General features: G+C 33.2%; 1 protein-coding gene across 1 annotated transcript in view; it reads right to left on the bottom strand.

Annotated features, from left to right (window-relative positions):
• TOP2B (topoisomerase (DNA) II beta 180kDa) overlaps nucleotides 1–23,923 on the bottom strand; it is an 88,572-nt gene that overhangs the window by 24,646 nt on the left and 40,003 nt on the right. The window contains exons 9-28 of the mRNA XM_006851624.1: nucleotides 23,061–23,162; nucleotides 22,797–22,934; nucleotides 19,953–20,091; nucleotides 19,063–19,220; nucleotides 18,812–18,937; nucleotides 17,182–17,292; nucleotides 16,991–17,096; nucleotides 15,760–15,869; nucleotides 15,303–15,395; nucleotides 15,090–15,204; nucleotides 12,831–12,952; nucleotides 12,477–12,625; nucleotides 11,584–11,815; nucleotides 9,556–9,690; nucleotides 7,732–7,932; nucleotides 6,585–6,780; nucleotides 6,346–6,437; nucleotides 3,447–3,602; nucleotides 3,210–3,293; nucleotides 262–456 (exon numbers count right to left, since the gene is read on the bottom strand). Of these exons, the coding sequence (XP_006851686.1) occupies nucleotides 262–456; nucleotides 3,210–3,293; nucleotides 3,447–3,602; nucleotides 6,346–6,437; nucleotides 6,585–6,780; nucleotides 7,732–7,932; nucleotides 9,556–9,690; nucleotides 11,584–11,815; nucleotides 12,477–12,625; nucleotides 12,831–12,952; nucleotides 15,090–15,204; nucleotides 15,303–15,395; nucleotides 15,760–15,869; nucleotides 16,991–17,096; nucleotides 17,182–17,292; nucleotides 18,812–18,937; nucleotides 19,063–19,220; nucleotides 19,953–20,091; nucleotides 22,797–22,934; nucleotides 23,061–23,162 (2,760 nt within the window). The remainder of the gene's footprint in view (nucleotides 1–261; nucleotides 457–3,209; nucleotides 3,294–3,446; nucleotides 3,603–6,345; nucleotides 6,438–6,584; nucleotides 6,781–7,731; nucleotides 7,933–9,555; nucleotides 9,691–11,583; nucleotides 11,816–12,476; nucleotides 12,626–12,830; nucleotides 12,953–15,089; nucleotides 15,205–15,302; nucleotides 15,396–15,759; nucleotides 15,870–16,990; nucleotides 17,097–17,181; nucleotides 17,293–18,811; nucleotides 18,938–19,062; nucleotides 19,221–19,952; nucleotides 20,092–22,796; nucleotides 22,935–23,060; nucleotides 23,163–23,923) is intronic.

The raw sequence follows: 23,923 nt of genomic DNA, 5'->3' as shown, positions 1-23,923 counted from the left end.
CTTGAACAATATGCTTTCTGTCTATGGATCAATTGCTCTCATAGAATGATTTTTTTTATTACAATTTAAATTATATGAGGGGCCGTCAAATCGTTCATGGAAAAATGGAATTAAAAAGATAGAATTCTTCCACACACTTTTGAAGCTCCCTCATATTAGAAACAAAATGATATATAATTTAAAGCACACAAGAAAATTAAAATACATATGCATGTCATTATGGAGATGGAATCTACTAATGAGCTAAAAGAGTTATCATACCTTCTTCTTCTTCAGCAACTTTTTGCTGGCATCTGCCTTCATAGCAGTAATTTCAGGAACTATTCTTCTACCATAAGGCGAGGGCATTGTCTCTTCCAGTTGAAGTTTCTTCACCTTAGGTTTACCAACTTTACCTTTTATTGCTTTTCCAGACATTCCAGCCAGAATATCTTCTCGTTCTTGAGCTTCCACTTTCTGAAGAGTATTTATAAGGAGGAGGAGACTATAAATAATTCTTTAGAAAAAGCAATCAGCTAATGCATATGAAATGTAAACTTGTTTTACTCACTAAAAGATAAACTTATCATTTCTATTATTACAAAAAAAATATTGTTCCAAGTATCAAAAATTCTGTCCCATTTTGTCTAGTTAGCTTCTCAGTTGTGATACAAGGAGTATGACTCCTTCTAGTCCTAGTATCCTATGACTCTAGAATCAAGACCTCTAATGACACGGTATTATCGGAACCCTAGTACATCATACACAAAAGGTTGTTAATAAGTATGAAGCTATTATTTTCCATTGCTTTAACCATAATAGAAAAATATGAATGAGGAAAAAGGTTCAAACAGAAATTAAAGTCAGAAAGCATGAAAAGTGTTCAAGTACAAATGTAGTTAGATAGAACTTAAACAATTTAGTGTAACCAGTATATGAATATTAAAGGTTCTTCATATTATAAAACTATCCCTTCAAATTATTAAATTTCCAAAGGTACAAGTAAAAAATGGCACCTTTATGTCTTTAAAGATATTTCAAAATATCTTTCTGTATAACAGTGTGATAAACATAACAAACTTGGAAATCAATCTTGGCACTTCTACTTACAAGGGAAATTACAGTTATTAAGTATTTATTGTAGTGTGTTATCGTTGTTGTTATTGTTAAGTGTCACTGAGACAGTTCTGACTCATAGCGACCTTGTATTAGCGTTTCCAAGGAGCGGCTAAAGACCTTGAACCACTAACCTTGTGGTTCAAACTGACCTATCAATCCAGTGCTTATCCTATAGCACCGCATCAGTACTCCTCTGATCTCCATTTATGATGAAAGAAACAGTCTCTGAGAGCATGAGTGATTGATTACTCATAATAATATAGTGCCTCTCTAGCAAGTTACTGGGGAACAAAGTGGCTCCATATGATAAGCACTGAACTGCAAACCACAAGTTTGGTGGTTTGAGACCACCAGCTGCTCAACATGAGAAAGACGAGGCTTTCTGCTCCTACAGAGATTTAAAACCTTGGAAACCCTATACAGTGTCACTATGAGTTAGAATGGACTTGATGGCACTAACAACAAAAAGCAAGTATCCTCATCTGTATAACAAATGAATAATAACCTTTCTCATTTGGAATAAATGTCACTTTTAGGATTACATATAAAGCGTGTCAATGCATACCAGATATTCACTTAATGGTGTCATTAAAAATTAGACTTTACAGAGACATGAAGTTTAAGTCTAAATTTTTTTAAGGTGTCAATATATATACAAGAGGGGCTTCAAAAAGTTCACTGAAAATGGATGAAAAGATAATGGCGTTTTCCCAGGAAGTTTTTGAAACTTCCTCATATGTGAATATATATCGTATCCAAAATAAATAAAGTTGCATGCAAGTTATTTCACTAATTATCTGCTAATAATAAAATGTGATAAATCAACACAGTAGTATTGTTCACTAGGATTGTTTTGGGTGATAACTTTTAAATGGTGAAAAAAGTCCTATAATAACAAAAGGTTTCCTATGTTTCCCTGTGATTGTAATTGCCAGTGATCAAATTTAGAGCAATATTATAAAGTCATTAATATTAAAGGAGCTCTGGTAGCGTAGTGGTTACGAATCGGGCTGCGAACCTTAAGGTCAGCGGTTCGAAACTACCAGCCGCTCCGCGGGAGAAAGATGAGGCTTTCTACTCCCGTAAGGATTTACACCCTCGGAAACCCGGTACAGGGTCGCTATGGGTCGGAACCGACTCGACGGCACCTAACAACAACAACAACAACAATAACTATTCATTTTAATATATTCACTTTGTAACTTATTTCACTTTTAGTGAATAGTACGTATTAAATGTATAATATAAGCCAGCAGAAAAAAGTATCGCAAATTTTAAAAAGTCTAATTCATAAACAACATAAAAAAAAAAGTCAAACTCATAAGGCATACAAATATTGTGGTATTTGAAAGATCACTGAGGAAACCCAGAACAACAGCATTAAAAAACTCCAGAAATTCTATTAGGCAGCTAATATACAGTCGTACTGAAGGGTTCTAATACATTTAAGCTATGAAAAAAAAAAACACTAGAATTTATAGAGAACTAAGTTGACAAAACGAAACAACACAAAAGTAAGTAACAAAAATGATGTGGCATGAGTAATAACAAATGTAGCTTAGCTTGTACTACTAAAAATCAGATGATCATACCAATATCACTAAGTCTAATATTTTATGATAATTCATTGGTTAAAAACAAAGTGGGCCATTTAAAAAAAAAAGTTTGTTTTTATGTCTTAAAAAAAAGGTTTTAATGTAAATTCTACAAGCATCTAGACAAAACTAGTTAACTGAATTATTGAAACTTCTATTTTAAATCTAAAGAGACTACTGTTCCAGTCTTAAAAACGAAGTATTTATATTCAAATATACACACACACATATTTATATGCTCTTAACTCTTTATAGGAAAAAATATTAAAATGAATCAACTTGTCAATTTAAAAGTCAGTTGAATTTAGCTTTTTCTAACTTAATTCCATAGCTTTTATATTTGTCAACACCAGAAATAACTTTTCTTTTTATTTCACATAGCAAGAAGTTTAATTGTATGAACACATAAACCCTTACAAAGTTAAAGGCACTCCGAGATTAAAATTAATGTTAATGTTCATATAGTTCCATAAATAGTACTTTTTACAAAGAGATTTTAATGCAGACTTAACCTACATCCAGTTCTTCAACAAATGCAGCTAAATCTTCTTTCCAAAGATCTGAAGGAGATTTTCTTTTAACATCACTGACTTCTCGCCCCTATAATAAAAACGTAGTACAGGTCAAGTAAATATTCAGTAATTTTTAAATTTATGAAGAGTAAATCAAAACATTTAATTTTGGAAAAATGGAAACAAGGATATAAGCAACACAAAAATAGTTCCAAAGTATTTATCCCACAAAAGTTCATACTTTTGCATCTCTTTGTTTAATCAGTTCATCAACTTTTTCTTTAGTAAGACACCAGAGAGACATATTTAAAATATAATTAAAATCAGGGCCTGAAGGAGTTCCTGAATCAGAGGAACTATCATCATGCTGGTTTTGTGTGTCTTCTTCTTCTGTTGCCTGTAAAAACATAATAAACTTTATATTAAAGGCCTGTACAGTAAAAAATCAATACTGAATTTTATTGAATATAGAACCAAAATTATACAAAGCTACAACTCTTTAATGCTTTATCTTCAGGGGTTATTCTAGATTATCTGCAAGATACAAATATATTTCCAGCAAAATGTTCATTTTCTAAACACACCAAATAAAAGCTTTAAAATGAATTTACCCAGGAATCTGATAAAAAATTAACTGCTTAGTACAAGCACTAAATCACAAAATAAGAATACTTCATTCATATCTTGCAATTAATGAAGTAGAACTAATGTTTTACCCTTACACCTAATCAAATTTTTATGTTGGTAAGTAAATGAACAGTTCAAAACCCAGTATAAGTATCACCTATGAGAACTGCTTTTCAATTGTAATAAATACACTAGGGTACATTCACTTACTGAGTCAAAATTCTCTAAGACAAGATTATTCATGTGGGTTTGATTAAAAATTGTCAGGACCATTTAAAAATCTTATTTATAAGGTATTTTTTCATGGAAAAAGCTACAATAAAATAATCCTCATCAGCTAATATTCAACCCCCAAATCCAACTGATTTAATAATTTATTATAGACATCATCATTTTTAACATTTAAAAAACAACAATCACTAAATAATAATTGCATCTAAGTTATTTATGGAGTTCAATCATATTTTCCATAAAGCAAAATGTTTACTCTCAGTAACCAAAAAATAGCTTACAATTTCATTAAATTTTTAAGTAAAATTATGTACATAACCAAGTACAGTTTAAATGTATTTTGGAAGTAAATGAATAAAAATTAAAATTGCAACTCAAGATGCTCACTAAAAAAACAAGATTATAAATTCAAATATAAAATATTAGTCAAATAAGGAATGCTGTTGTTGAAGTGACACTTAAAAATATGTAGATATCTAAGAGTGAATTAACAGTTCTACAGTTTTTAAAAATATAATACTACTATTAAAATATGATGTTGTTGAGTGTTGTCGAGTCGGTTCCGACTCATAATGACCCTGTATAGGGAGTGGCTGGTGAGTTTGAAACACCAACCTTGCTTATCCTACAGTGCCACACCAGGACTCCAAAATATTATTGGGGTGTCATAAAATTCTATTTGGATTCATATTTGAAAAGTCTATTTGATTTAGGTTTTAATCACACACAAAGTACTGTTAATGAGTTTTGATCACTCTTAACAGGAAATATGACTTAGGACACTCTCAGATATTAAAATAAACTTTTAAAGTTTTAATGATAGATTTCCATTATGTTTTAGAATAAAACCTACTTCCTACTTATCTAATTTATGATACTAACTCTTATTTCCAATTACATAAAGTATACATAAAATACTCTTGAAAGAGTATCCCCTCTGTTACTCAAATCTCTGAAGTATATGCCTGGCCAAAATGCTGAGTAATTTTTATTGGTGACAATACAGTTAGAGGAAACCAAGCACTAGGTTTTACCTATGAGGTCTTTTTTTTTTTACACCTTAGACACATTTATCTTTTAAAAGTAAACAAATTCATTAGATATATTTTGGTAAAATATAGTTTAAAACAACAGTAAGGAAATGTTTAAATACAGAAAGGAAATGTAGTAGCTTAACAACTGGAGAGAGGAAAACCAAGTGCTTGGATCATCTGATTTCTGAATGTTCACCTTATGCTACCTTATTTATCAATTAAGTGATAAATAAACCTATCATATGAATATGTAAGTGCTGTACTATATATTCTAGTTTTACCCTAATATATGGCATTCTATTAACTTCAAAATTGGAAAGAAAAGTTTAAATAATGCAAACAAAGGCAGCATTCAATGCAATTTGATGAAAAATATGAAAATATTATGATTGAGAACTTACAAATGTAGAGAAGTTTTAAAGCTGCAGTTCAAGTTATGTCACGTAAACCTAAGTTTTTTAAAAGATGCAATATCATGTATCATATATCCAGGAATAATCTAATTATAAAAAAAGTCAATCATTTCACATTTTCTTTCTTTCCTACTTTTGTGTTCTCAATCACAATATTACGTTTAAATTTTTTTTTAGTTATAAACAAAAGCCAGAAAGTAAAATTTGAGGGTAAACTAAAAGTTTCAATATTCTAGTCACTCAGTGGCTATTACTAATTTAAGATTGTAAATAAAAATCTTAAAATAAAACATCAGATTTCTAATCTGAAGTTCTAAGCTTTAAATTTCTGGCCCAAGCAAGTTCTAAGCACAGAACAAAACATACACTTAGTGCTTGAAAAAGATTGTAGGAATGACCATTTCCAACTCTTGTCTTCCCAGTGTAAAGCAAATATCGAGTGGTGACTAGACACCATATTGTGACCAAAGACTAAAGAGTGTGGAATGACTTAAGTGCTACCAGTCTGGTTCCCAGATAGCATACATGCACTTCACAAAAACCACCACCACAACTGACACCCTTTAAATGGCAAGCTCAGAAAACAGGCCAAAGAGACTGAGCTACCTTCTCACACCTGGAGTGATTTCTCCAGGCCCTGGTTGAGTCACACTGGAAAAGTGCTTTGTGGTGGGTGTGCACTGCAAATTCCTGTACTGTATCTGTTCTGTGGATAAACAGAAGACTTCAGTCTCCAAGGCAGACAGCTCAGCACCTTTAGGGATAGGGTTATTTGTTTGTTTCGGAAGACGCTTTTAAAAAGCTTCTCTAAATGTCTTTTTCTGCAAATGATTACCTTTTCTTGTGCTTCTTTCCAGGCTTTCACTGGGTCAGATTCATAACCTCTCTGGACTAACATTTGAATCAAATCTTTCTTTGACCTATTCTCTATGTGAGGGAAAAATAAAGTTAGGATCAAGAAAAGAGATTCAATTTGTATTTGTTTATATTCTACTGACAAAAAAATGTCTTCTATTAATAAAGATTTTTTTCCATTTTAACTAATATCCAAAAATTTTAAAGGTCGCATCTTACCTATAGTAATTTTCCCTTGTATCTTCTCTAAAATGAAACGGGCTTGATTGTTAAGCTTTGAAGATTCAGCTCCCAACATTCCCACAAGCCACTCCTTCCGTAAACCATAATAACTTAACCGTAAATCAAAGAATTCTTTCAGTATATCTTGTACAGTCTCATACTTTTTTAGACATCCCATATGATCAAAGAGTACCTAAACAAAATGCAAATTTTGTATAGATTACAGAAATCTGTTTTGGCATTTTAACTTAGGAAGTATTTTGATGACTGCAAAAACCCTAAGAAATTAAAATTCTCAAAAGCCATGATAATATTTAAAGTAGGGAGAATTCTGAGAGATAAAGATCAGTTGCTAAAAAATATATATGCATTAAGATGGTTACAAAGTCAACTAAAAAAGAAAAAAAAATTTAAGACCAAAAACTTAAGATATTCTACACCTAAGCTTTAAAATGTTCAATTTAAAGTTCTCCATTCTACATACATTCAATGTACTTCCATTTTCCCATCTTTGTAAAAATTAAATTTCCATAATTCAGTCACTCAGACTACCACAAACTTTTTGGAAATTTTACTCCTTTATCCTTTTCTCCCTTCTTTCATCAGCCTTTCTTAACAGATTATGGCACTTTTTCACAGCAACTGTGCAACCGTTGCATTGGTTTCTTTTTTAAGCCTATAAGATAATTTAGTATGGAACTTGGATAATAACACACTCACTTTATACCCTCCTCCTAATGATACATACATATAAGTACACAAGTTTAACATAGCAGATTAGAAATATGAGGAGATCAGTGCTCTATAGTTAAAATATGAGATAGGTAAAATGCATATGAAAATCTTGCAATACTCTGTCATCATTTTCAGTCAGTGTGAGGGTATATGTGTCCTTTGTGTTCAAATCCACATTTACAAAGACATAGGAGTAAGGGCAGAGGATTGGCAGCAGAGGAAAAGAATGATATACCTAGATTCTTCTGTAGATATACAGATAACACTTTCCCCATAAACATATATAACTCTAATCTCTACCATGTTCCAAAGGAAAAATGCATTCAGGCATATTATAAATAGACAATTACAATAATCCAATACATACCACACTAAAAAGGTCAAATTAATAGTAAATCTAATAAGTTACCATGGAATTGCAAGTAAGAGTAGTTTGAAGTTTGAAAACTTTGTGCAATCCAGCAGCTTCTGCTTGTGCAAGTTTCTCTTCAGTCATTTTCACCACAAATTTCACAGTTGTATCAGTATGATATTCTTTATAATCAGAAATTAATGCTGGTGTTTTGTCTGTTCCATTTAACATAGGTTCTAAAACCTGTTCTTTATAAACCTATAAAAGATTTAAAAGTTAAGTAATTCTTTACACGATGTGCTCTCGTGTGCTTATTATACATGCTATACCCCCTTAAAAATAATTCTACAGAGTGAGGAAGGAAGAAATCTACATCTACACCATCTCCTGCCCCATTGCTAAACCAACAAACACCAAATCCATTGCCATACTGTTGATTTCAACTCATAGTGACCCTGTATGACAGTGTAGAACTGCCCCATATGGTTTCCAAAGATGTAATCTTTACAGAAGTGGAACACCCCATCTTTTTCCCACAGAGAGGCTGGGGGGTTCGAATCACCAGCCTTCCAGGTAACAAATAAGCTCTTAATCTCTGCGTTACCAAGACAATTTGCCCAGTCACCAAAGAAGGCAACATATAGGTTATCTACTCAACAGCACCTAACAATAACAATAGCAGCAGTGGTGAGAGAAGGAGGCATGTAATTTATCTGTTCTACAAAGGGAAAGAAAAACTTGAGTGTAAAGAAAATGCTATCAACTGAAACTGATGAGATAACATTTTCTGCTATTAGATTTTTTTATAGCTGATACGGTTGGTGTGGCACTGTGGGATAAGTACTGGACTGCTAACAAAAAAGTTGGCAGATCAAACTTACCAGTCACTTCTTGGAAACCCTATACATGATTGCTATGAGTCAGAACTAAATCATTAGAACTTAAAAACAACAGTCTTGGCAGAAGCAGACCAAAAGAACTTCTGTGAGGCAAGTGGTTAAACTTGAACCACCAGACTTTAGATTAGCAGTTGAATGCAAACCATTAGTACCCTGTAGGTACCCTTATACTTCAATTAGAGACATTAGTAATATTTTTTAAATTTACTATTTGAATATTCAAAGCATAAATTTAATTTGCAGGTTAGAGTTGTATATGGAAATTTTTTTTAACACAATGGTGAAATCCATATAGGCCTACTTTTAAGTTATTGGGAACTTGGTTCTAGACCACTGCATTAAAGCAAGAATCACAGTAAAGCCAGCCATACAAATTTTCTGGCTCCTCACTACATATAAAAGCTACGTTTATACTATACTATAGTCTATTAAATGTGTGTGGTGCTGTGAAGTAAGCTGAACTGCTAGCCCTCAACTATTTCTTGAAAACCCTATACAAGATTGCTGTGAGTCAGAACTGACTAGAAGGCACTAAGCAACAACAGCATTACAAAAAAGTTTGAAATATTGTGAAAAATCACCATAATGGGATGGTAAGACACAACATGAGCACATACTGTTGCAAAAATGGCATCAATAGACTTGCCTGATGTCTTCATTTGCCACAAACTTGCCACAAACCTTCAATTTATAAAAAGCACAGTATCTATGATATACAATAAAGCAAAGTAGAATAAAACAAACCATGCCTGCATTCTTACTCAATAGAATTGCTTAATGTAATGCCCTTCTCATATGTTGTTGCTATTAAGTGTTGTGTTGGTTGTGACTCAGAGATCCTACACAGGGTTTATGAAGAGCAACTGATGGGTTTGAACCACTGGCTATGATGTTAGCTGTTCAGTAATTATTCCACAGTGCCACACAAGAACCCCACCCCACCCATCCCCACCACATACAGGTCACATACACATATACTAACCTGTGTCCAAGTTCTAACTGGAAGCTCGGTAATCTCTACTGTGTTTCTATCCACCACAAATATTTCACCACTGACTGCATATTGGTTTTGACCAAGTTCTTGAATTGTTCCTTTAAAGTTTTTGTAGTTTGGAAGCTGCAGAAAAAATGAAAGTAAGTTAAAGCCCTGACTTCTCTCTTACATGCCAATAAAACAATTAAATACCCTTTAGTCTATCATCTACTGGTATTGACTAATTAGTATGACTGAAACTGAGCTTCCCATTCTTAATAGCCCCTTTCCAAATGATCATTCATTCTGGAATTCACTATTTCTATTAATATAATCTGAACATCCTCAAATCTCAAAACTCAGTCTTCACAGAACACTGTTATTAATTTAGGCTTTTCCTCATATACTTTCTTCTACTATAGATAAATAATACTTTTCAGTTAAACTTTTTGAATCTTACAATGAAACTCTCTTGCTGTCTGGGCCCAAACTAAGTTTCTATATTCTCTCCAATGTCTTTTTTCTCAGAGTCACAACTCTTCTACCTTATTTTTTACAACTCAAATATTTCACTATCACTAACTCTACCTGACAACCATGAAAGTCAGTCCCCTACATCCTATTCATCTACATAAATCTTACCAATCCTTTACAATCTGATTGCAGGTGATATATCCCTCTTCTAAAATTCGTACTTGCTATTATAACTAATTGGGCATGTAACATAGGACTTTTTTGGCATATTGAATTACTATTAATATATTGTCTTACTTTAAACTTCAAGCTCTGAGGTCTTGTCTTGTTAACATATTACTATTTTGAAGACATGAACCATAGCTCTTTATCTCACTACTTACTATAGATAGCATCACACCTATAGTAAGCACTCATAACTCATGAGCTGATCTCTATACTGACTTAATAAACAGTCTAAATGGTATGCAAAAAATTTCAATAAAATGTTGTAGTCATGAAAAAAATTAGTCCATGTTTCTATTAAAAAGGTTTGGAAACACTTAAAAATATTTATGGTAAAAATATATTATAAATCATAGTCATAATTTTTCTTTTAAAAAGCAAAAATGAAATGAAGCTAGGAAATATATCAAAATATAAATAGTGTTATATGGTAGCTTAAGGAGCTCTGGTAGCATAGTGGTTACGAGACAGGCTGCAAACCTTACAGTCAGCAGTTCAAAACTACCAGCTGTTCCGGGCGGGAGAAAGATGAGGCTTTCAGCTCCCGTAAAGATTTACAGCCTTGGAAACCCTGTACAGGGTCGCTATGAGTCAGAACCAACTCCATGGCACTTAACAACAACAACATATGGTAGCTTTATGAAAAAAAAAAAATTATCTTTGCTTATTCATATTTTCTATAAAGTAAGCATCATTATTTTTGTAATAAAAACAAACTTTTGTGTTAGTGTATCATAATAAGGAGAATCTCCAAAGAACTTTAAATCATGTAGGAGAGGGAAAGACTTGTTCTTCTTTGCAGGGACTTAGGGGAGAAACGAAGCCCAGGTAATCATGTCAAAAAAGGGCAATGATTAAAAGAAAAAGTTTACATAAAGTGCTTTCATTTTTTAATATGGATCTTTAAAACTCCAATGTTGTTGTTGCTGTTGTTAAGTGCTGTCCAGTTGGTTCTGACTCAAAGCGACCCTGAATAGGGTTGCTGCAGAGAAGCTGGTGAGTTTAAACTACTGACCTTATGGTTCAAACTGACCATACCAGGACTCTGTAAGACTTGAACAATTTAATAACCAAAACAAAATTACATATAATGTGGTCCTAAAATTATTATTCTATGTACAAATATAACTTAAAAAGATGAAGCCCTGAAATACAGGATATTTTTTAATTTCAATAGTTTCTTATAAGCCTTAGCTCCAGGTTTTTTCCAAGGTCAGTATCTTTTATTATATAATACACACCAAGTTACACACTAAAAAGGTCTTTGTTTTCTATAATGACTGGATCTTCGAGTTTATACATTATCAATTGTTAAAACAGTAAGTTCTAAAAAATTACCATGGGATGAGGATCCAAGCCATCCAGCATTCGTCTAACATTGTTCACAATTTCCCTAGCATCATAGTTGGGTAGTTTACAAGCCCATCCAGTACCAATGCCTTCTGCACCATTTATTAAAACCATGGGAATTATGGGAATGTACCACTCAGGCTCTACACGTTGATTATCATCATAAAGGAACTTAAGCAGGTTGTCATCCATGGCAGGAAAAAGCAATCTTGCTAAAGAACTAAGGGGAAAAAAAAAAAAAAAAAAGAATATGGGAAAATATCACGGTTTTAGAAAATAAAGCTTTATACATAAAGACTTTACATTTCAAATATATAATATTTTAATAAAAATGCATTTTAAATTTTCACCGCTTATGTCTTCAGTACCTATTGTTTAAATTCCATATGCTCAACAAAAAAATTCACCTGAACTCATTGCCAAATACTTCTCTTGGGCACAAGGCCATAATAAAACAAGCCTAATTTTATTTATGTACTTATCTAAAATCTTAATATTGATAAATAGTTTCTGAAAGGTTTTCTTATTACTCTGAATAAACTGCATAACCTAAAGAATTAAAATTCGGCCAGAAAAAAATCCTTGCGTTCATTAGGATTGCTTTCATCAACACTGTTTAGTGCCATTGAGTTGATCCTACTCATAGCAATCCTGTATAGTTTCCGAGGAGCAGGTGGAGGCTTTGAACTGCTAACTTTGTGGTAAATCCAGTGCTTATGCTGCAGTGCCACATCAGGACTCCAAGATCAAAAGACTTCTATTTATGATCAAATAATTTGCAACATCCACCCAAAAAAATAGCCAGATAATCATCTCTCAACACCTACAATTCTATTAAACATTTAGCTGGCACCAATAACCTTCAAATCAAACCTAGTTACCTTAACATTGTGAAAATATAACGAGGGCTTGCAGCATCTTTGCCACCGTGAAGCCGAGTTCCAAACTGACCAATAGGCTGAAGTAAGTTAATGTTGTTACTTCCCACAAAGTTCTGAGCCAAATTCACAATAGTCATCATTAATGCTTGCTAGAATAGAAACAGGCAGAATACATTATTAATACTTAAAATGATCTATAACTATGTCTGCATTTTTATTAAAATCCAAACTGAAATCTCTTACATTTCTAGAGACCTTATAAAAGGAAAAGTACTTAACTGTGTTTTATTATACTTGCTATGTTCTAAGTTAATAATAAGTTTAGTTTCAGTTGATTCCATTTCTAATGCTTACTTCTCCGTGATGATAAGCAGACATCTCAGCGACTGATCCAGCCAACTGGGCAACTTTTACTTCCCGTTTATCATTCCTCTTGAAACAGGTAAACAATACTTTTCGTTGGCCTGGTTTAAAGCCTATTTTTAAAAAGAGCAATCCACTTTTAAAAATATCACTTCAAAATATAGTTGTAACGATTCTTTTAGTGGCAGCAATGCTCTATATATTCAGGAAAAGGAAGCAAAAATACAGTTTGCTTTCGAAAAATTGCTGACTAAAATTGTTACTTGAAATTCTATAACAAAGTGAGTACAACAGATCATAACCAATTCTTAATGATTTAAGTCTACACTAACACATTTTTATACTTTCTCAATCAATTCCAAAAGTGAATTACCAATTAAAAGATGCCCTAGTCCTAAAGAACTGTCCAGTGGCACCACATCCTATCACAAGAGCCTCCAGGAGCTCTTCCGACCAAAATGCCAGTTGTAACTAAAATACAAATAAGCTGTCATTGAGCCTGAAAACTATTATCACCACTGCCACTGAGTCAATTTCTATTAATAGCAACCTTGTAGATGGTGTCCACGGCTGTAAATCTTTATGGGAGCAGAAAGCCTCAACTTTCTCCCAAGGAATGGCTGTTAAGTTTGAACTAACAACCTTGCAGTTAACAGTCCAGTGCTTATCCTACAGTTTTACCAGGGTGCTTTGCAAACTATTAGAGCATCCTGAATCAGGAGAATCCTTATAAAGAAGTGTCACGTTATAGTAATAAAGGACATATGTTTATTCTCTCTTGCTAAATTGAAAACAATTCTTAATATTTACCACACAACGTTGAGCAAATTACTACCTCAATAAACCTCATTCATATTCTCAACAGTGCAGTAGAAATTATTACCTTCCTAGTGAACATAATGTACTTCTGGTGTGGATCAGTACTGGACTGCTAACCACATGGTCAGCAGTTCAAACCCACCAGCTGCCCCGTGGAAACTCTATATAAGGTCAGTATGAATTAGAACCCACTCCATGGCACTTAACAACAATAATAAATGATCATAAGGAGTCCTGCAGTGGCACTGTAGCATAAGCACTGGACTGCTAACCACAGGGTCAGTTATTCAAACCCATCAGCTGTTCCTTTGAAATCCTATTCATGGTCACTATGAGTTGGAACTAACTCAACTTAACAATGATCATAAGGATCACCTGTAATAATGGAGGCAAAGCACTCTGTTTACCTATCATTATTATTGCTTTAGGCAAATGGTGGTAGTGATGGTTATGTGCTGTGGACTCAGTTTCAACTCATAACGACCCTGTATAGGGATATCGAGGCTGTAAATCTTTACAGGAGCAGAAAGCCTCATCTTTCTCCCACAGAACAGCTGGTAGTTTCGAACTGCTGACCTTGAGATCAGCAGCCCGACTTGTAACCACTACACTACCAGAGCTCCTTTAAGGCAAATGAGCACAGTTACAAACTTTTCAGTAAATGCTAAGTAACTATCATCATCATCATCATCATCATCACCATCATCATCAAGGGCTGAGAGCAAGGTAGAAACAAGAGATAAAATGTAACCTATTGCCATGAGAATTTTATCATCTACGAAGGCAAAGTTACCACAAATAAGAGACATAACTGGCAGAGGTTAGGCATCAGAAATAAATTTAGACTGGAATTTTTAAAGACTTCATAGAAGGGATACAACTTAAAAGCTAGAACTTGATAGATGGGTAGACCTAAGAAACTAAAGAAAAGAAAGATCAACTAGCTTAGTGAAAGTTATAAAACGTGGGAAAGTAAGTTCTACCCAGAAAACCAAATTACATTCTTAACTTCCCAGCATTACATTTCATGCAATAACGTACAGATATGTTTTAAAAATTTAGATTCTGATACTTAAAAATGTATTATTAATTGCCCATTTTACTTTATTTTATAAGTTCTGCAATTTTTAAATAAAAGCTCTTACAACTTGAAGCAAAAGCATTAAGATTTGTCTTAAAGTTAATTTTCCTAAGAAACGTTTTTAAAAGGGTTTAAAGTTTCCAATTAAGGAATATTAAAGACTCAGTCCTACCAAAATATATATCAAAAGCAACTTCAAAAAGTCTTTACATTCTTCTGAATCAGTTCTTCGTATGTTTTATAAAATTTCAAGTACAAATTTTTAAATGTATTATAAGAATAACTTAAAGTGCATTAATTATAAATATACTCATAATAGCAAGCTAGATTTTTAAACAAAGCCTACTTACCATCAACAAGAGATGGTATAGATCTTTCATTGTCTGAGTTTGAAAAGAGAATCAATTCCTTGTTGATGAAATCATTGTAAGTCAAATGCTTTGTCGCTGTACCATATAAAAATTGCTAAGAGAAAAGTTATATAGCAATATTGTCATTATTATTGCATCAATTATTAGTCTCTCCTGTTTTTTCATCCCCCATATCACCATTCTATGACTAACCTCTGGTAAGCCATGTAACCTACGCTGTCTCCGATCTTCCATAAAATTTGTTAACCATTCTTTTCTGTCATCAATCTTCTTCTTACTGAATGCCTGAAAGAGTCCAGGTAATAATTTCACACATTAAAACAAAATGAATTTAAATACAAAATTAACATTTAGATACAACAAATGACTATTCTTAAGTCTATACACTAATAAAATTCAGGGAAGTCAATGTTTTTTTCCTAGTATAGTTTTAATAAAAAATACATTTGAATGAAGGCCTTTCCATTAAATAACTATGAAAACAGTGCATATAATCTGGGGAAGTCAGGGGTAGGAAACACTAAAATTAACTAGTTTGGATTTTGAAATTTCAAAAGTGACTCATCAGAGGGAAGCTAGGACAAGAAGAAAAGGTATGGAGGGTAGAGAATGAGTATTTAAAAAATGATTTTAAAATGAAGTTTATTACCAAAGTAATGGCAGCATCATCTTCAGGACCAGCATATCTAAATAGGATACGATGCCTTTCCATATCAGCAAAATATTCCTTTGCTTCTTTAGCTGTACTGGTACCCAACCCTGCACAATTTAAAAAAAATAAAATTGAGTGATGAACATCAATGGTTGTTTAAAACCAGTAAGTAAAAAGTGATGGGGAAATGTATAACAGATTGAACAGGTTAACAATACCTGTGCCAACTGATCAATCTTAGTATCATAAAAAGGTAAGCAATAATGCCTCCTGACATATGTACATACCACCATCTCTCAAATGTTTCTGGCAAAAAAAAAAATTTGAATCCAGCACTGATCAAGCTCCAATTTAACTACTGTTGTGTGCCATCAAGTTGGTTCCAACTCATTGTAACTCCACATAGGGTTTCCATGGAGTAGCTGGTGGGTTTGAACTGCAGACCTTTTATATAATAGCACCACTGCTTATATAATAGCACCATACCAAGCCTCCACTTAACTACTTGTTAAGAGAAAATACAGTAACAGAGGCACAGGGTACATATTAAATCAACCCACATAAACAGAATCAGCAAAATCCAGAATGCTGTATTATACCAAACCACCCAACAATGAGAACTCATATGTTAAAGCAACTTCAAAACCAAATATATTGTGTTGCCCATCTTTGGATTCAGACTCAAACCTACTTAACAAAAATAATTTTTTTTTAAAGTAATTTATCCTATTTGTTGTTAAGAATATACACAGCAGAACATACACTGATTCAACAATTTCTCCATGTGTAATTCACCGACACTGATGACATTCTTCAAGTTATACACCCATTCTCACACTCCTTTTCATTGTTCCTCCCCAATTAACAAACTCACTTTTTAATACAAAGAAGTTTTAACACTGCCTGGATATTTGTTGATGTTTTTAATTCTTTCAGAGAAACATTTCTTCAAAGGTGAAGCAATGTAATATGTGTGAGTTATTTCTAACAGTGTGGCAATGAAAAAGATGTAGCTGAAGTAAGACTGACCATGAAAAGGGCAGTGGGGGGTGTTTAGAAGGAAAAATTCATTATACTACTGATTCTATTTCCATAAAATTTTTAAATTCACCAGTAGCTTGTTTTGAAGTCTTAAGAGTTCAGCCTTAGAATTTTTGTACCATTTTCAAAATTGCTTAGATTGTGGGACATTATAAATGATATCAATTAAATATTTAAAAATACACACCTTTGTAGTATTTTATTTTCCATGCTTTCTGGTTTTCTATATGCTTTTTCCACTCATCAAATTCAGGAATACTGTAGAAGGAAAGTTCCTGCTTATTTTTGCTTGCCTTAAATTAATTAAAGAAAAATTTTTTTAGTTTTTCTGCTACCCTTTAATAAAGGAGTATAAAAATATATTAATGTAAATAATACCTTTACAATAGGAGTAATGAACTCTTCAAGAAAACCATGCTTCAAAAGTGATGGCCAATTGTGATGGATGAAATTAATAAGCAGGCCTTTTATATGAGAACCATCTTGATCCTAAATAAATATTATTAAACAATGCTATAATAATCTTTTGAAATATTTACTTACATAACCAAATTTAAAGATGTATAAATTGTGGCAAATATGCCAAACTCCATTCAAATTTTAGAACTGCATTTTATATAAGCAATAAATACTATTCTGTAGATGATCCGTTTTTTTTTCTTTAAAATGCAAATAAAGAATATAGGAAGTTATATAAACCGAAGCTTATTATAAAATACATTATGAAGATTTTAAAATTTACCAAAAATTTATTAAAAGAGTGATTTCAGGATAAAAATTCTCAAAATTACAATAGCTATAATACTACTTCACTAGATAATGGAAGAGGAAATCCCTGTAATATAGGCAAATCTGTGTCTTCTCACATTAAAACTGCAAACTTTCTGCTTAAAATTGTATATGAAATGGAAATAAAAACCAGAGGAAGGAAGTGGGGTAACTGACACTACATGGAGGGAATCGCAACCACTGAAACAAAGTGCAATTGTTGAGATAAAGTGTAATTGGCTGTATGTAAAACTGATGATCTTCTCTTTAAACCTTCACTTAATTCACAATAAAAAGTTACAGAAAAAACTATATACAGGTATGCCCGTTTAACATCCATGATACGTTCCATGAAATAGAACACGTGATATGGACAATGTTCAAACACCAGACTAAAACCTTAATGGCGCCCACTTGACCTCAACGCTGCTGCCACTGCCTCCACAGCAGTAGGAACTGGTGGTTCAGGAACCAGAAGGGAACACAGGATATACTGTACCACCTGCTGTTCCACCAACCCGAGCAGCAGGAGCAGTCGCCACAGCATTCTGCCAAAGCCTGTCAGCCCAAGCCCATGTCATCTGCCTCTAATGATGCTAGAGACTGGGCTTGGAGTATTTCATAATAAATAAAAGGAGAGCTGCTTTCCCTTAAAAAAAAAAAAAAATTGTATGCATTAAGGCCAAACGTTGGATATAGAACATTGTCCAAAAAGATGTTAAGCAACACATACCTGTATAGTGGTTTTTCAGTTGAAGATTTTCTCTACAATACTTTTACTAAGAGTACATAAACACGAATAAATGGATGCATATAAAATTCTTTTTAATGTTCGAATTCTTCCTTAATCCATCCATGGATTACCGTTATTTTACTATTCAAGTCCTACTTATTTCTGTACAACCACAATTACTCAACGATGTACAAATAAAAACCATTGTTCTATTGACTGTTGTTTCTCATCTTGTAAATCCATCTCTTTTTTCTATAGGCATCATCCCTATAATACTACACTCTTCTCATATTTATCACATTTTAAAATATTATAATTACTAACCATAGATTATCCAATAAATTAAATAACATAAAATGTACTTCTCAAAAGCAATTCCATTGAACAATGCTTTTTATAATCCTTGATATACAATCACTTTCACTTATACTATCTTGAAGCAAGTTTCATTAAGCATAAAGGGTAATTTTTATTTTATGTTAAATATGTGGCAATTTGCAAACCAACCTGATCAGTCATAATCATGATCTTTCCATAACGTAAAGTTTTCAGAGATTCTGCATCATCATAACTTTTCTTATATTGTAGACCAACTATCTTAATAATATTATTTATTTCTGCATTTTCCATGATCTGTGAAAAAAGCAAAAGTGTCAAAAGTACAGTTGAAATATCGTAAACCGGAATTTATATTTAAAACTTCATTACTTATAGAGTAACATTAGTACTGTCATATATATGTAAGTATACAAATTTACCTGTTTATGAGATGCTTCCCGTACATTAAGAATTTTACCCCTGAGTGGAAAGACTCCGTATCTGTCTCGTCCAATCACACCTAACCCAGACACAGCCAGTGATTTGGCAGAGTCTCCCTCTGTTAATATCAGTGTACATTCCAGGGAATGCTTGCCACCTGGGAGAAATTTTAAATGACATATATAAAAACACACAGCCATCAAGTTGATTCCAGCTCATACTTAACCCAATAGGACAGAGGAGAACTACTGTTTAGAGTTTCTGAGACTATAAATCTTTACAAAAGCAGACAGCCTCATCTTTCTCCTATGGATCAATCAGCTGGTGGGTTTGAAACAACAACCTTGAGATTAGCAGTTAAATACTTGACCCACTATGCCATCTGGGCTCCTTAAAATGACATATATATACTCTGAGTTCATTTTACCAATGAGAAAAATTAAGCCATAAAAAACAATGATCACGCCCCCCCCCCAAAAAAAAAACAAAACCAGAGGGAACAGAAGCAAATACTACTGAATGATGATGCATGATTGTAATCACTGCAATGAAATGATGAGTGTAAAATCGATGTTAACCCATGTAAACTATCACTCAAATCACAATAAAAACTAAAAAAAAAATGATCACAATGATGTTAGTAAGACTCTAAAAAGAGTCAATTTCCATTATACTCAGTAGTTTGAATATTTTAGGTATACTATACTGAGTTTCTATCCCCTGAAAATTATTAATATGTACTATATGTGGCCATTTCATTGATTTTAAATTATACTGTGAACAGAAAATCATGTAGTCTAACTATATATGGAAAATAAAAAATCTCTATGACTGGATTAATAAAAAATGAACTATAAATAAAAAATTTAGAAAACAAACTGGATCTTACCTGCATCATTAGCATCATCCAGCTTAGGAATACCTTTGATTTTACTATACTTGACTGATGAACACTTCTTGTTCAGCTGAGTCTGAGCCTTAAATTTCACCCAGTTCAGGATACTTTCTACAATGCCACAGTTAGAAGCCTAAAAACAAAGGAACAATGGATACAAAAAAGTCAGAGAGCTCATACATTTAACTAAACTTTATAGAGATTAACATGATACCTAGAGTTTTATGGTGCTTTAAAACATTAATTTTTATAATAGTCATGCTACATACTAGTGAATTTTACTCTCCATTAAAATAACTTAGTATAATTATCTATTGTACTGAAATATAAACAAAAACCAGTAATTTTAACTGCATATGAGAAAAATTCTGTTACATTAAAGTTCATGAGGAATATATACCAATTTTGATACAAATTAATTTTGCTAAAATTAACATGGCAAAAACTGGTGCACCCCATGAAGTTACTAATTAGGAAATTCTAGACACTGGCATTTATATATCATCAATATAAAAAGTTGAGTCTTGAATTCTCTATGTCAAAAAAAAAAAAAAAAAATTCAAGAAAACTACATTATGGAACTTGCTCATATTGCTAATAAAATTCCAAACAGAACTATCATATGAACCAGTAAGCCCATTCTCCAGGTATATATACTGTTATTAAATGCCTTCAAGTCAGTTCTGACTCATAATGACTGCGTACAGAGTTGCAAAGGAGCAGCTAGTAGGTCTGAACCATCCACCTTGCGGTTAGTAGGTCAGTGCTTATCATACAGTAACCTCACTCCTAGAAACCTAAAAATAAAGTCACAGACATATGCACACCTATGCTCATTGTTGATTTAGTCACAATGGTAAAAAAATAAAAGAAAGTCACCAAAGAACTCAGAGGATTACTGAATAAGCAATTATTATACATACAATGAATACACAGCCATAAAGAAAAATGATGAATCCACAAAACATACTATAACATGTATGAACTTGGTGGGCACAATGTTAAGTGGAATAGTTCAAGAGAATAAAGACAAAAATTGTATGATCTCTGTTGATCTATTATGTTTTCTTGTCTTCTTATAAAACTGGACAGGAAAACAGGGGTAGGGAAAGTACTCTTCATGTCATTTATTGTTATTGTTATGTGCCACTGAGTCAGTTCCAACTCATAGCAACCCTAGATAGGATTTACAAGAAGCTGCATACAGTGCTTATCCTACAGCAACACACCAGGTATCTACTGTTGTTAAGTGCTGTTGAGTAAGTTCTGAACTGCCCACTATAGATGTATATAAATACAAATATATGGATGCAGGCACATATGTTCATTGAAGACACAAATATGGTTATTTCTTAGACATAACCTATCATCTTCCAAAATAGATCTTAAGGGCTTGAAGTCTCTAGGACAATAGCTTCAAGTGATAACTCAAAGTCAACTGACATAACACAGCTGACAAAAATTATATGTATACTCGTGAAATGAGTAGCAAGTAGGGTCTTAAAAGTTTTTGAGTGGCCATCTAAGACGTAACTATAGGTCTCTATTCACAGGGGGTAGGGGGGAGAACACTAAGAAAGTAACCAAAAGCACAGAATAGAAACAGGTGTACAGAAACCACAACTTCTTTTACCCTGAGACCAGACGAACTAGATAGTGCCCAGATACCACCACTACTGACTGTTGTGACTAGAGTCATAATAGTTAGTCACTACTGCCCTATGACACTCTTTATACTTAGAACTCTGCCTATCTAGAGACCATCTTTTAGCAAAACAGCAGAGCAGCACACAAATAAAGGATGTAACTCATAAGGCTGGTGCCCCAGTTAAAAATCATTAGTAAAAGACCAAAAGGTCTTTTGAATAATAACAATTATTCAAAAGCAAAGATGAAAAGGGTTGTCTCACGCCCTATACAAAAACAAACTCAGCATGGATTAAAGATCTAAATGTGAATCCCAAAATTATTAAGGTCATCAATGAAAAAATAGGGACAAATGTAAGGGTACTATATCAGGGCATATACAGACTAACAAACAATTTGAATAGTACACAAAAAAAAGTAGACAAAATAGATGAGTGGGACATACTAAAAATTAAAAACTTATGAAAGGAGATGCGGATAGGTCTCTTACGATAGAGTATAATTGTTATCAGGACTGATTGTAAGGGCTGGAAATGTAAAGGTAGACGTTTTGGGGCAAAGAGAGGTGAGTGATTAATTAACCTTGCAGTCTAGGAGCGGAGGTCCCTGGGACCATCAAAAGAGAAGAGTGGAGAACAGAACCCTACCCAGAGAAGCAGTGATGCCAGGGATGGAGGCAGAGACGATGACGTGGGGGAGATGGAGCGGCTGGAGACTTTGGACCCGGAGAGGGAAAGGGGCGGTATGTAGACGACCTGGGGACAGGCTTGCGGGGTATACCCTTTGGTTGATGGATGATGCATGGAAGGGATTGTAACCATAGCAAGAAAGGAAACAATATACAATGGGATCAATGTGAAGCTGATGTCCTCCCATGTAAACTATAACATAATTCACAATAAAACATTAAAAAAAAAAGATGAAGAGGGAAGAGGGAAATGAGAGCACTAGAAATGGAACAAACTGAACACACTTAAAGAGAATGTTGATCCATTGTGATAAATGTAACAATGTCACCAAACAATTTGTGTGGAGACTATCAAACAGGAATCTAATTTGCTTTGTAAACTTTCACCAAAAACTGCAAAACAATTTTTCTAAAGAAAAAATGGTATTTCAATATAAAAAACAAAAACTATGTAACCAACTATCAATAATAACATACTTAAAAATAATGAAAGTGTTACTCACTGCTTTAAAAAATTTTTCTGACAGTTGACATTTGGACCCAAAACTTTTGGGTTGCAGAGTCATATTTTCCTTAGTCTGAGAATCAAAAGTTGGATTTTCAATAAGGCAATTAATAAAAACCCATATGTGGTTTTTTACCTGTTGAAAATATGCCAAAAAAAAAGGAGAACATCAGAACCCATATTATTTAGTAACTTTTAAATACGTCAACATTAGAACTTACATTATTTATTTAGTAATTCAGCAGCATAGAGTATTACTTACTTGAAATGGTTTCACTGATACCCCAGCTTTGTTCTTTTTCTTAACTACTTCAATAAGTTTACCAACAACTTGATCTACTACATAATCAACATGTCGTCCACCCTAAAAAGAAAAATATATAGAATCCAAAATTTGTATAGTTAAGGTAGCAGAATACTTACATACTCATTTTTCTATCATGAATGTTGAATTTTCACAATTTTATGAACTCAGAATTATTAATCCCATAAAATTAGTCTCTGGAATGACAGAATTAAGATTTAAATAAGGTCTTTTGTGGTGACAGAGGCAATTAATGTTTGCCAAAAAGCCCAAATTTATTTTTAATAAGTAATAGTCCTAATTTAAAAGGTTCACCAACTCCTCTGAAGGTGGGGTAGCCACGTGACTCAATTCTAGCCAATGAGATGTTAGCAGAGACTACAGGTTGGGGTTTCCAGAAAAGCTATTGTATTCCTGATGAAAAAAAGGAAAGACTTAGTTGACAAATACATGTATACTTCCCCTTTCTTTGCCCCTCCAAAACCAAAAATGAAACCCACAGCCACTGAATTGATTTTGACTCACAGCAATCCTGCATAGGGTTTCTAGAGGCTGTAAATCTTTCAGGAACAGAAAGTGTCATTTTTCTCCAAATTCTTTCTCTCTAGAGCTTGGAAAAGATGCATAAAGGTGCAGCAAACATCCTTAGGGTATCAGAATGAAAGCCACATGCTAAGTACAGCAGAAAATAAAGTCATGAAGAGCATATATCTCAGATAGCATTGAGATGCCATGTTGTTGTTGTTAGGTGCCATCGAGTCGGTACCGACTTATACCAACCCTATGCACAACAGAACAAAACACCCGATCTTGGGCCAACC

This window comes from Chrysochloris asiatica, unplaced genomic scaffold (assembly GCF_000296735.1).
Source record: "Chrysochloris asiatica unplaced genomic scaffold, ChrAsi1.0 scaffold00030, whole genome shotgun sequence".
NCBI lineage: Eukaryota > Metazoa > Chordata > Mammalia > Afrosoricida > Chrysochloridae > Chrysochloris > Chrysochloris asiatica.
Note: the sequence above shows the minus strand (reverse complement) of the source record. Positions and strands in the feature narration are given on the sequence as shown.